The 13,792-nt window shown below is 35.7% G+C and overlaps 1 protein-coding gene and 1 long non-coding RNA gene across 2 annotated transcripts in view; one reads left to right on the top strand and one right to left on the bottom strand.

The window, feature by feature from the left end:
* LOC125669264 (cadherin-23-like) overlaps positions 1-13,792 on the bottom strand; it is a 63,729-nt gene that overhangs the window by 30,506 nt on the left and 19,431 nt on the right. Inside the window, exons 14-16 of the mRNA XM_056163833.1 lie at positions 13,362-13,529; positions 12,330-12,491; positions 11,997-12,061 (exon numbers count right to left, since the gene is read on the bottom strand). Coding sequence (XP_056019808.1) covers positions 11,997-12,061; positions 12,330-12,491; positions 13,362-13,529 — 395 coding nt within the window. The remainder of the gene's footprint in view (positions 1-11,996; positions 12,062-12,329; positions 12,492-13,361; positions 13,530-13,792) is intronic.
* Positions 520-1,588, top strand: LOC125669266 (uncharacterized). The gene is made up of 2 exons (XR_007367794.2): positions 520-775; positions 904-1,588. It is a non-coding gene; the product is annotated as an uncharacterized LOC125669266 (long non-coding RNA).

Genomic DNA, 13,792 nt, shown 5'->3' with positions numbered 1-13,792 from the left:
TAATGTTGACATCCAAAATTTGGACCTTCTGAATGCAAGGATAAAAGCAATATTTTAGCCTTGAATCTGTGTTATGTGAACAAAGACTCGAGTCATTTCATGTATACAAACAAGCAAGTGAAATATTGATTTTGTAAAATAAAGCATCTTAATTTTGCGTAGTCACAAATTTTAACTTTTAAATGACACATTTTACCCCAAAAATGTTTGAAATGTGAAAGATATAATAAACTTAGATCGATATACATTTCTTTTGAAAATGTCGTAAACAATAACATACTGCAATCTTTGTTTACAAAACAAATAATAAACTCTCTACAATGAGCTTCTGTGATAACGTATAACCTTAATTTTTATGTGAAATCTTTGAAACACATTAGGCAGTAGATTTTGATCATTAAAAGTGAAAAAATAAATTTGGGGGAAAATCGTGAATCAGTCCCTTTAACAATCGGTATGACCAATCTCATAACTCCTATAAGAATATTTAATAGTGTGATGAAGTTAATTTTCATTTTGTTAGTTTTTTTGTGGTGTTGTCTGTAAATAGTTGTTTATGCTTGTAAGGTGTTTCCGTAGTGTGAGTGTTGGTCGATAAGGCTATTTTTAGCATACCGGTTTGGTCAGTCAGAGTAGTGGCTGTTTGTCAAGCGTGCGGCCACGTTTTCATGCTGTCCAGCAGGGGTCTTTTCTTGGCGAATTCCAGAAGAGTCTGGGTAATGGGTAGCCAGAGAGACAAACATTTTACTGTGTGGGCATAGGTTTTCTCCAGCCGGTAAGCTATTTTTGTGTGAAAATATTTGCGAGGTTTCGGGTTAATTTTCTCGTGTATTGTGTTTTCTATTTTGTTGTTACCCAAGTCACTTTGTGTATAAGTTGAAGGTTAAGTTATTGCTATTTCAGTGCAGAGGGGATTTAAGAAGCTATCTGGGCCATATCAGTCAGTACTCTCAGCATTTCAGCAGGTGCTCGGTGTGGGAATCGGAACACGTGAGACAGTGCTGTATGTACATGGGTGTTCCACGTGGTGGACTTGGCAATTATTTTGTGAGCCTAGTGTTGCCATTGGTTTGAAGTCGGCGTTACCCAGTATCGTTGTTCAGTGAGAGACCTGTGAGTCCGGGACTGGAAGCGGAGGGGCTGTTCGAGCTGTATGGAGGCCTGGTTGTGCCAAGTGTGACGTGGCGTTAAATTGAATTGTGCTGAGTAGCCAAACTTTCATATTGTGTTTCAGTAAACTAACATTTTATCAAAAAGGAATTTGAGAAATTTGTATAAAACGTAATTTACTACTGTTTAACTTTTTCTGTAGTTAGCGGAATTAGCGACTATTCGAACAATTATGTAATACATTTATTACCAGTTATATTTTCAGCCTGGAATGACATACTTGTTGTATTAACTATTGAGTTGTCTTGACAGTTATACGTTATATTGATTGTCAATATTGCCAGGTTTATTATACCAATTTATATTTCTTTCTCGGTGAGAGAGTATGGGTGTGTGAATGTGAAAGTGTGATTTCTTTGTTTTTCAAACATCTCTATATTTCTTATCTTATTGCTAAATAAATTTTCTTTTTATTTATTCTACGATTTATCATTTTCTCTACTCCTACACAAAATCCAAAAGAACTTCATTACAAATAGAATACAAAATTCAAAGTATGGCAAACACGGATATCTCTCTCTCTCTCTCTCTCTCTCTCTCTCTCTCACTTTTTCACATTCCGAAAGAGAGTATTAGATAAACTTTTATAGGTGTCCCTATAGCTATAACTACCACAGTACATTTTTGCCTTCACAATATTACAATAACATGCGTGTATTATCCTCAATACATTGAAAGGACGTCCTCACTTAACAGGTTTCATTGGAGAGAGAGAGAGAGAGAGAGAGTGGGGGGGGGGGGGGCAATGAAACGTAAAAAGTGAGGAAAAATTTCAACTGATCGACAGGAGTTGTGAGGACAGAATTGCCCTATGAGGACAAACAATGTACTCACAATTTCGTCCTCATAAATATGACCTAGCATGTGAAAAATGTAGATACAAAATATTAGCTTAGTGGGGACAAGTAATGTGAGGACATGTCCTTACTACAATTGTCTTTCAAAAATCTTTTTTTCATAATTCAAAAGAGAGTATTAGATAAATTTTTATAGGTATCCCTATAGCTATACCTAACATACACTGTAGTACTTTTTTGCCTTTAGAATAATATATATGTGTGTATTCTCTTCTACACATTGTGAGGACATCCTCACTTAGTAGGTTTGGTGAGAGAGAGAGAGAGAGAGAGAGAGAGAGAGAGATTGAGAGATTATTGTACTTTTTTTCTATTTATACCTGTACCATGTAATACAATCTACTATTATCAATACGAACCTCCGGCATAAGAACTTGATATGAGGGTGGATGGAAGACCGGACTTTCGTCATTAACATCCGTAATGTAATGCGTCACAGATCTTCTTGCCTATAGGTATCAAAGACAAACTTATTATCATTTTATTGAATACGTTTTCAATGAATGTCTGGAGTTTGTATCCCAATATAAAACGTCATACCACTGGAGCGTGTTGGTTGCTACTTGTGGCTATGAACAAAAGACGCACATATAGAGTCATCTGAAAGACATAGAAAAACGAAATATTTCATCAGAAATGTATAAACCTCTACCAATCAAACTCTTCAAAATATCAAATGATTGTTATTTAGTTCATTCCAAAACATGTTCTTCATTGTCAACTTTCAAGATTTTTGTAGCAATATTCCTCATTACATTCATATTGTGTTTATGTTCCTCAACTGATTCGACACTCGAGAGCATGGTTTGCGCGTGATAATATTGTAAAAGTTAGGCAGGCTATTGCCAAATTAAATGATGTGATATGGGTTTGAACAACCACATTTAAAGTAAGCATTTCGCAAATTCTATGGTCGTTACAATAAATGTATATAACTACTTGTATCTATTTTGTAAATACAATAAGTCATTGAGTTGAATTCTGACAAACTAGTTTTATACCAGCTGCCCAATCGTTCTTTATGTACTGATTTTGACTATGGATTACTCTGTTTACTCGATCAATATATCAACAGGGGATGCTTACTTCTCCTAGACACCTGATCCCACCTCTGGCGTGTCCAGGGGTCCGTGTTTGCCCAACTATCTATTTTGTATTGCTTATAGGAGTTATGAGATTGATCACTGTTCGTTATCTTCACCTTGCATATCGAGCTCTGATCAGGTATAAGCGGTCAACATTGGATGCTTACTCCTCCTAGGCACTAGACCCCACCTCTGGTATTTCAAGCGGGCACATTCTTCATATGATTTATTGAATTGATCATTGTTGTTATATTCACTCCTCATTAAGATGACTGTACATGAAATAAGTTTCTTCATCGGGCCGTCTTCGTCTTTGATGACCGGTCACGGTAGCTCAGTGGTAGAGTGTTCGCTTTCTAACAGGGAGGTCATGAGTGTGAGCCCTGCTCATGACATGGCCGTGTCAAATCTAAGACGTTAAAATAGGTAGTGATTGCTCCTTTGCCAAACGCTCGGCATTTAGAAGTGAGAATATTGGGTATGACCTCAAAACGGAGGTCCCGTGTCGCGACGGGTGTTGAAACGATAAAGAACCCTCACTGCTATGACCGTGAGCGATAAGGATATATTTAAATTTGTGGTGATTCACCTACAGCTGGTGACGTCTCAGTATGAGTGAAAATTCCTTGACGGGACGTAAAACAAACGAACAATCACTCAATCAATTGTTTATGACGTTTTTGTTTTAATCATTATTTTTAATGCAGGGAATACGTTGATAATTTTTAGGTATCAATCCGGTAGAAGTTTTGGTCAATCATTGGAACCATGTTGCCTTTATGCTATTATATCTGTGTTTATTATACTTTCATGTAAAATACTCGAACCTGATTGGTCGAGAAGCATTTGAAAAAACATATTGTTACCCTCTGAGAACAAAAAACACGCGCCCCAGGGTGATAGTATCTAGCAACGGGTAACAGTACTTGACAACGGGTGATATTATAAAAAAATATCACATGCGTCAAATTTATGCGCGTACGGTTCGCCGTAGATTGCTAGACGACGTCGTTTGAGCGTTTGTAATAAACGCGAGTACCCGTATCGAAATACGAAATATCGCATGACAGTGATTGATCAAATGTCAACAGACGTAAGTTTTTCTGCTTTCCAGTTTACATAACATTCAGTACAATAAAACAAATATTGCATGTAGTTGAGGGTAACATTGAAATTTTCACCCCTCGAGAAACCATTGTCAACCTCGGCTACGCCTCGGTTGACAATGGTTTTCTCGGGGTGAAAATTTTCAATGTTACCCTCAACTACATGCAATATTTATATATTATCCAACATATATACTGTAACATTTAATGTATCCAAAATCTTATTTAAACCAGTTGTTATTCTTGATATGGGTCACTATGGTAATTAATGTTCTAACTTTGATATTCAGTGATTGTAAAATTATGCTATAGAATGCGTGGATCTATTATCTGACAACAAATTGGGGGCGGGAATTCACGAAAATATTTTGTTATTTTTTAGAATGTAAATATTCTTTGCATGGATATGGCTAACCTCTCTATCAAGCTCGGAGTTGACATAGACATCACCATAAACTTCCTTTCCATTCTGGGTCTTATTGATGAAAACAATACTTTCTGAATTTCTTCCGGTCGAAACGCTAATATCGACAGTGCCGCTGTGTACTCTTGCTTTGAGGGTAAATGCATGTCTTGGTGTTCCTGTATCGATGAACACAAACGTTACCATCAGTTACTAAAACTTACATGTATGAATCATAAAAACACAATATACTGATTCACATGATCAAAGTAATGAAATACCCACTTGTGTAATTCCCTTCAGGTATAGAAGGAGCGTCTACATCATCAAAGAAAATGGGCGGTAACTGAGGTGTGGCACCTGTAAAAGAAACAGTCCATATCATTAGCTGAATATACTAGTAATCATAGTACAAGTGAAACCAATGGCTATTCGTGACATTTACTCGATAAAGTATACACAGCCAATGAGGAATAGTTTTAGAACCGTCCCATTACTTGTAGTGTTATTGTGATAATGTTTGTTTTGCATTCTTTCGATTTTGGTTTTGCTCATTTGGAGACATCAAATGTAAATTCAGGACCGTGGCAGTAACATGGAACCTGGGATTTTAAGGTCTCATCCAAAAGACCCGGGTCTCTCACTCTAGATATCGAGTGTTTCGCAGTGGTTACATCTTAGGTTGACGTGACCAATGTATGAGAGGGACTCGACCCTACCACATCTTTGTCACGAAGCGAAAGATGTAACCACAGCGACAGCTAAACCAATAAAATGGACGAGCCTTATTTCTGTATCATTGAAATTTACAAAAAATACCCTTGTGAAACAAAATTTCAATGCGACAGCTTTTTAGTGGAAAATTGGAAGAACATGTTCATGCTAAATTCTTTATGTTTTACGGACGCAGTTTTTCTGATATTCGGGGACACCCCTCTATTTTAACGCTAAAAATCATATAAATCGCGTATTGCTTCATTTAAAGTCAAATTACTTTAGCTAATTCTTGTTTATATACGTCTTCTAAACTTATTTTCAAAAATGTTTGAATCAAGACACAAGTTACAATTGATTTTATCATATATACTAGTGGAAAAAAGAAACTGTACATTATTTAATGTATGAAAAAATAATAAAAAATAACAATGAACAAATTTTAATTTTTGTAATACTGTTAACAAATGTATTCGTTACATCATTTCATAATCCATTAATATTAACGTCGAATAACGTCAATTTTAACACACTCGAAAGACACTGGTATTCGAACTTGAATTAACAAAGTTAATAACGCGTGTGACCACCATTTGCATTCACGCATGCTTGACAACGACGCCTCATTGATGTCACTAAAGTGTTCAGAAATGCTTGAGGGATGTTGTATCAGATGTTGGTTAAAGCCTGGCCTAAATCAGCCAATGTCATTGGCTGATTTAGTAAACGGCGTAGACGTTGTTCCATTTTATCCCAGACGTGATCTATCGGCGATAAATCGGGGGAAACAGCTGGCCAAGGCAAGACTTCGACATTCTGTTGAACAAAAAAGTCCCTGACTACACGTGCAACATGTGGTCTTGCGTTGTGTTGCTGCAGAGTGATGTGATTTTGCTGTCTCTGTATGAAGGGTATCACATGGCGCTGAATAATTTCGTCTCGATAGCGTACGCCGGTGAGATTTCCATTGCCAATTTGTAGCGGGGTCCTTCCATGTGCTGTTCTTCCACCCCACACCATAGCGCTACCCCCACCGAATTGTCGACGTTGCCCAACACAAGCGTCCTGGTACCGCTCCCCAACGCGACGATACACTCTACAACGGTCGTCACTGCTATCCAAATGAAATCTGGAATCATCTGTGAACAGAATATTGGCCCAGTCCCGTATTCTGAATTGCAGATGTCTGTACCACGCTAGTCTAGCGATACGATGACGTTGAAGCAGTATTGGGCGCACCGCTGGACGTCTTGGTCTGATGTTGTGCTTGCGCAGACGATTACGCACAGTTCTTGGACTGATTGGTCGAAGTCCAGGAATGCTACGAGCAGTAAAACTTGCTGTATGGAAACGATTTCTTAGGTCCACAAGTCTAATGTGGTTGTCCTGTCGACGCGACGTCATACGAGGACGCCCAGAACATGATCGATCCCGAGAGTTACCAGATTGTTGGAAACGTCTCCATAATGACTGGATGGTGTTCTGATGAAACAATAAATATAGAAAAATTATACTAAATTTGATAATAAATGCACAGTTTCTTTTTTCCGCTAGTATATAATATTTGGAAGCATGCACTTTTAGTTGGGATTGTAATGTTTATATATACTCTTTTTGAAGTATCATGATAATTTTGGACAGGTTTAATAACTTTTTTAGTGTGTAATATTCTCAATCCAGTAAGACTTGTTTACAACACGTTAGAAAATAATTGATATAATGAAAATTTATGTTTTCATCAGACACGTCTTAAATGTATAAAATTTCACTTTTTATCCAATCTGTGTAGAAAAGAAGTTTACCACTAAATTGTGTCATGTTGTTTAAACCATATAGTTTGCGACAATACTTCAACGTCAGTCATCTCTTTTTTATGTGTTTTATGTTTACATTCATTCAATGTACTGATCACTTCGCAGAAAATATTGGAAATGACTTGAAAATTTGTTTTATTTCATGGGTACTGGTTGTATTTGTCTTTTAAAATGAGATATTCGGGTGTAGTGAATCTTTTAAGAATACACACATTAAATAAATATCTTAAGGATGATTGTTTTTCATTGAAAATTCTTGTTACCCATGCAACCTTTGAGTGCTTTCAATTTACAATTAAAATCAACAATACCTATTCCTCCTTTTTGTTTTCCAATTAAAGTATTTCTTTTTATCCTTTCTCTTTTGCCCCACAGGGAATTAAACATGGTTTTCTTTATTCTCTTTATAGATTCTTGATACATTTTCCATATAAGGTTAATTTTCTTGTATTCCACATTGCAAGTCTTTTTTCTAGTTTATCATTTTTTTCGTCCAGTTTTTACTGCAAAAATGATTAGCATCATGGCCTATATATTCCTAAGCATTTTTAAAATGTGTGCATTGGTGATATTTATATCATATAATTTATCATATCTGTTTTTCAAAGGACCTAATAGTATTCCTACAGATTTATTTTTATTGAATTGCATTTCTGATACTTGACCAAATTGTTCAATTTTTAATGGCTTTTCTATAGATCTGATATCCTGAACAAAAGTGATGTGCCGTCTGCATGTAGAAGGATTTTTATTTCATTAGTCATAAGGTCATTACTAAAGCCTTTAACCTCTGGTGAATTGTGAATTATTTTCAACATTATTTCTACGATAGATTAAAAAGCAATGCTGAGATTGGACATCCTTGTCGAATGCCTTTAGTAATTTTACAGGTTCTAGACACCCATCCATTATTTTTATGCAATATACAGGATTTGTATATAACATTTTTATCCACTTCATGAACATAAAGTTCAATTTACTTTCTATACAGAATGGAAAACTTTTTAAAAATCAAGAAGTCATTTTGCTCCTTATTTTTGTTTAGTTTCACAGTATTCAAATATGTGACCGCGACTGCGAAAAAGGGTCCAGATGAGTAAAAAAAATCGAAATTTAATTTTTTTTTTTTTGTGTTTCTTCATAACAGAATACTTTGAAGAACAAATACAGAAAAAAATCATTTAAATATCTTTAAAAATAAAGAAGATATATTCCTATACATGCAACGCATCCATTAAGATTCATAACGTCACCAAGTGTTCTGGCGTATTTACAGTTATCAGTCAATACTGAAACAATCTTTTTTATTTAAGCTTTAAACATTTATTAATTCCTGCGTAGAACTGATTAGATAAAATAAACTATTGTATAAACTGTGTTTCTGGGTTATTCTGATAATGGAATTCCTAAGGCTTACTATAATTTAAGGAGACTGTTGTCAACAAATGAACAATACACTCATCTTCAACTATCTACGACTTCTTAAATTACTAGTAGCCAATTTGACATTTCCATACTTTGAAATTCACTTGCAATCAGTCAATTATTGATTTCATTCCAAATTAGGTATAACAGTTAAAAATCACCAAATTCTTTTTTTTTTCAGGAGGTAGAAAAAAATTCTAAAATTACCATGACAACCGTGCCTCTCTACTACTTCATTTTAGACCTCAATGAAGAAGACAAAAACAGCAGTTTTCATTTGAAATAAGAAGATAAGCAGAAACATTTATTTGCACAAAAACAAGCAATCGATTTAACAAGTAAACAATGAACATTTGAATAAGAAATAAATGCAAGTTACATGTAAACTGAAATTATATAGTCATTCCAACACGATGTTTACATGTAGACAAAATATCAAATTCAGCTAAAAATTTACAAATCTGTACAAGTGTCAACTACAAGACAACCATTACAAAAATAGACAACTATGTAAATATAAATTAATATCAACAGATAACGTGAATACATGCTTGCAGTAAAATGCACTTTCATTAACAGTATATACTGCTTATACCATACATTGCATGTATCATCAATCATCTAAGGAGTAAACATTTCCTTTTCCCCATGTGCGATATGCCAGCGGAAGAATCGACTGTCACCTCCTTTTTAGGTACCACTGGTTTCGGACATGATGTGTCTTTCGCAGTAGGGGACTGACAATGTTCACGGATTTCCTCAAATAGGTACCGTTGTCTCCTAGGCTCAAGACCAGGTGCTAGAATCTCTTGGGGCAGATGATCATCTATTGGGGGAAGGATGTTCCGATCTTTCAAGATATTCACGCATACAGGGACAAAATTGCAGAGCTCCATACATTCAACAACACCAGGAGTCTCGGCATTCAGTTGAGAGATATAAACACCATATGCTGGTGATAATGGAATATTGCTACATAAATATGGGAAGTTGACGACGGAGAAGCTGAAATCATCCCGTTTGTCCTACAGTTGAGTTGTCAGTTTGCCGTTAATGTCTACTTTCAATAAAATATCTAAGTATGAAGCAGAAGTGGATGACTCTATGTTGTCTTTTATTTCGAGTTCACAGGGATATATCGAATCGACATATGAATGAAAGTTATCATTGTTAATAGACAAAACGTCGTCGATATATCTAAATGTCGAATTGAAGGCCATATCAACAGATTTCTTCTCGCGTATACGTTTTTGAATAAATTCTGCTTTATATGAATATAGAAACAGATCAGCTAACAAAGGAGCACAATTCGTGCTCATGGGAATTCCAACATACTGTTGGAAGACCTGATCACCAAAGACCACGAAGATATTGTCAATGAGGAACTCTAGCATATTTTTTATTTCAACTTCAGAGTACTTGTGCGTGGAATCAGAGTGGTGTTTAACAAAGTAAGTTTGTGGATGACTGATCACTAGATATGAAGATTTCCTTTTTCCATTTTTGTTGAAGAAGCAACTGTCTATGATGTCAAAAAGTCTAGTCTTTAATTTATTGTGAGGAATGGTCGTGTATAGTGTTGAAAAGTCATAGGATTTGATATTATTGATTATGAAATTCACCCTCTAAGGGTTATCAGTAATTTCATTGTGGTATTTTACATTTTAGTATATTCAATGGCTTCTGGGGGCACCTCAGCCAGAACACAAACACTAGAAATGAGGAGACAGCTTGATCGAGAATAATTAGAAAGGTGACTTTTTTAAAATGATACTCGTATCTTCCTAGATGCCAAACAAATGTTAACCCCTCCTAGCAGCAGCTCTCCACCTAACGCAGTATACACTGAGACTGACATTGATTTTGTAAAAATATCGATAAATGATTTTAGCTCTCTGTCCGACTCTGGGTGCTGTCACTAAATAAGACAAACTTTTGATTTTAGTTTCACTTTTCCCACCCTTTGTGGTTTACGAAACTGTCAAACTACAACGTTTTAGTCAACAGACATGATTAACATTTGCAAAAATTTGTCAAATACGCTGAAACACATGTGACCTTTTCAGTTTTATAAACTTAGATCCTGATCCTAAGCAACCTTTATATCACTCTTTAGCGTGTATGTAAACTGCTTTTCCATTACCAAATAATAGTCCAACCCTCACTGCGAGGGCATATTGTTTCATATCCCCATTCCTTGAATCAATTTTTACTTATAACACAATACAAATGTAGATACTGATTTCAATCTTAGTGCTACCCGACGAATAAAATATCCTAAGGAGAAAAAACAATCTAGCATTAAATGTCAAAGTATCATCTGTTCAAATGATTATGTAACATGAAGGAACATAATGCAACGGAACAGACTGGAATTAGAAAACGGCCCCCCTGAATCTCTATTAAGATGTTCTACCAACTAAACTATTTGGCTATCGGGAGTTGTAGAGTGAGCCTCCCCCATAATGAGACTCCCCCCGGATGTCTGGCTCTAGGGTGAGCCTTCCCCCGGAAGTCTGGCTCTAGAGTGAGCCTTTCCCCGTAAATATAGGAAATCAAAATTACGAAAATCTGAAAAGCTTGACTCAAAATATGACATAAATTTCTTCCGGGGAGAAGTTTCACTATGGGGGGTGGGGGGGGGGGTGGGGGGGGGGTCTGGCTCTATAACACTGGCGTTCAAACACGTATGACCGCCACATTCCCACTCCTTAAACATCTTCACAAATTGAAGACATCAACCCAGGATCTGTATCCTCTGTCAGACATTTTCATCATTTCTAGATCCTGGTCACGGCACCAATCGTAACAGGAAGGGAAAAATGTAACTAAGCAGGATGGAATTAAATCTCGGGCCCCCCTTCATCTCTACCCAGGTGCTCTATTAACTGAGCTTTCTGGCCATCGGCGATTGATCTCTAATGGACACAACAATTGTAACATTACTTGACTGTATTTGAAGATATTTTACATTGAACTACAGTTACTCTAAAGGGACAAATACTACCGTGTTGTTACTCCAGGCGAGAAAAAAAAACCCAGTCAAAGCTCAGTTGTGAACAATGCATGTACGAATATTTCAACCAATAACGTGGTGTGAAGCGTTACAGTTAATATATTTTTAAAAATGAAATTCATTTTTTTGAAAATTGAAGTTTATGAACATTTCCGTATTGGTAGTAATTAAGATAACCACAACATATATATTTCATTTACTTGATTGCTTGTACATCTTCTAATGATTTTTGACGAAATACACGTACCACTGATATTTATATGGCGTACAAATATACCTTTATGTATCACGTGAACTATTTAGTATGTAAATGTTATGTTTATCTTATCTGATAAACCGGACCACATAAGGCAACAGAGAACTTGAAATCATCACATAGTTCCACTAATTACGAATCTCTACGTACACATTATCGTCTCCTTGCAACATATAGCGAATAACCCCGTCAATTCCGAAATCCATATCATACGCCTATAAATAGAGAAGATATGTAGTGGTAAATTAAGGAGGTTTATTTGCCATTTCAAAATGTTGATGAATTTGCTAAGCACTCCAAATTTGGACAATGACTGACATGGCTACATATGTAGATCAGTGGTGTGTGTATTTTTATGTCCCTATGTTTGTGTAATATGGTGATCAGGAATTTGAACTGTGATGAATAGATAGATGTTGTAAAAGTTTAATGAATAAAATATCTATATGTTAGAGTCAAGTTTAACTTCTTCCTCAAACTTACCTGTATGAGAGCAATTCTTGTTCCGCTTGCAGTATTTTCGAGGACCGAGATCGCAAAAGCAGCGGAGGGAAATTGTGGATAAAATCTGTTTGTCATGTTGATGTGTACAATCACTCGGCAAGAATTAGAGTGGAAGGGTGACCCTCTGTCTTTAGCTATAATCTAAGTGGATAGAATAGTTGATATCACCGCGATACTCATAGTATGTAAATTTGGTAAATTGAAGATAAGTTTTATTAAGCAATGCGTGTACATCTTTGGTTTGGTAATTCTAATGATGCCGCATGCCATTTAAAAACGTAACCGTTTTTAAAGTCTGCTGTGGTATTTGTTATTGTGCTTATTTCCTAATATTTTACAAATTTCGATGAACACCAGCTTTCAATTTAATGTCAGCTAGCGTCCACAGTAAGTATTGAATTAAGGAAAGCTATCATTAAAAGAAAAATAACAAAGAGACGGAAATGAAAAATAAGAGAGCTTTAACAGGCAATTGAACTATCGTTTATGCAATTTAGCATTCATTTAAAAATAACAAAGCGTTGATACTTTCTTAGTGTAATTACTATGAAAGGTGAAGATAACAAACATTAATCAATCTCATAACTTCTATAAGCTATACAAAATAGAGAGATGGGTTTGACAAAGTGAATACACTCAATTGCAAATTCTTTTCATAGAATTGAAAGTTGTATAATATAACGATGAAAGACAGTACCATTTCTACATTAAAGTAGTTGTTTAACCAAATCTCTACATCAAACTGTAGGAAAGATGTTTTCGTAAAAAAACTCATCATCGGGGGTGGGGGGGTGGGGGGGGGGGGTGCTGTATAATTCCACACACATTCTAATTCGTTTTATATACAAATTCTAGTTATATACTGAACATAAAAAATATAGATGAATGGAGAAAAACTGTAGAAATTTAGAATCATACCAAAGCTCCTACTCACTAATATTTTTAACACACACTTATATGTACATCAAAGTGTGATGAATTGATATTTCTAGAAGATTCATTTAAACTCACAATAAATTCGAATTTGTTCTGTACTTTGGAATCAAACGTGAAATTGTTGACGAGTCGGAGATAGATTGTTCCACTGGAATACACCGTGGGCGGAGACGCTGCTATACCGGGAATTCGCGTCCGACCGTTGTTGTTGTAAACTGTCAAGTCTATGATGCTGTTTGAACCCTTGTGATTAAGCACATAAAAGCTTTCAAAAACATTACTGTAAACCAACTTTTATTCATGACAACTTTATTTTCGCCACCGAGATAATCTCAAATAAACATTACAGACATTAAAGGGCTGTTTTGCGGCGAGAAATATTCGCGATGAGGTTTTCTCGAATCTGGGGGAAATTTCTCCCTCGCGCATAAAGCTGGTTTACAGTGCGGTGCAAGTTTTCTTGATTTTTTAATAACAAAATTGCATACATTGCCATGGATCAGAAA

This window comes from Ostrea edulis, chromosome 4, assembly GCF_947568905.1.
Source record: "Ostrea edulis chromosome 4, xbOstEdul1.1, whole genome shotgun sequence".
NCBI lineage: Eukaryota > Metazoa > Mollusca > Bivalvia > Ostreida > Ostreidae > Ostrea > Ostrea edulis.
The sequence above is the reverse complement of the archived record's forward strand: the minus strand, read 5'-3'. Positions and strand labels throughout refer to the sequence as shown.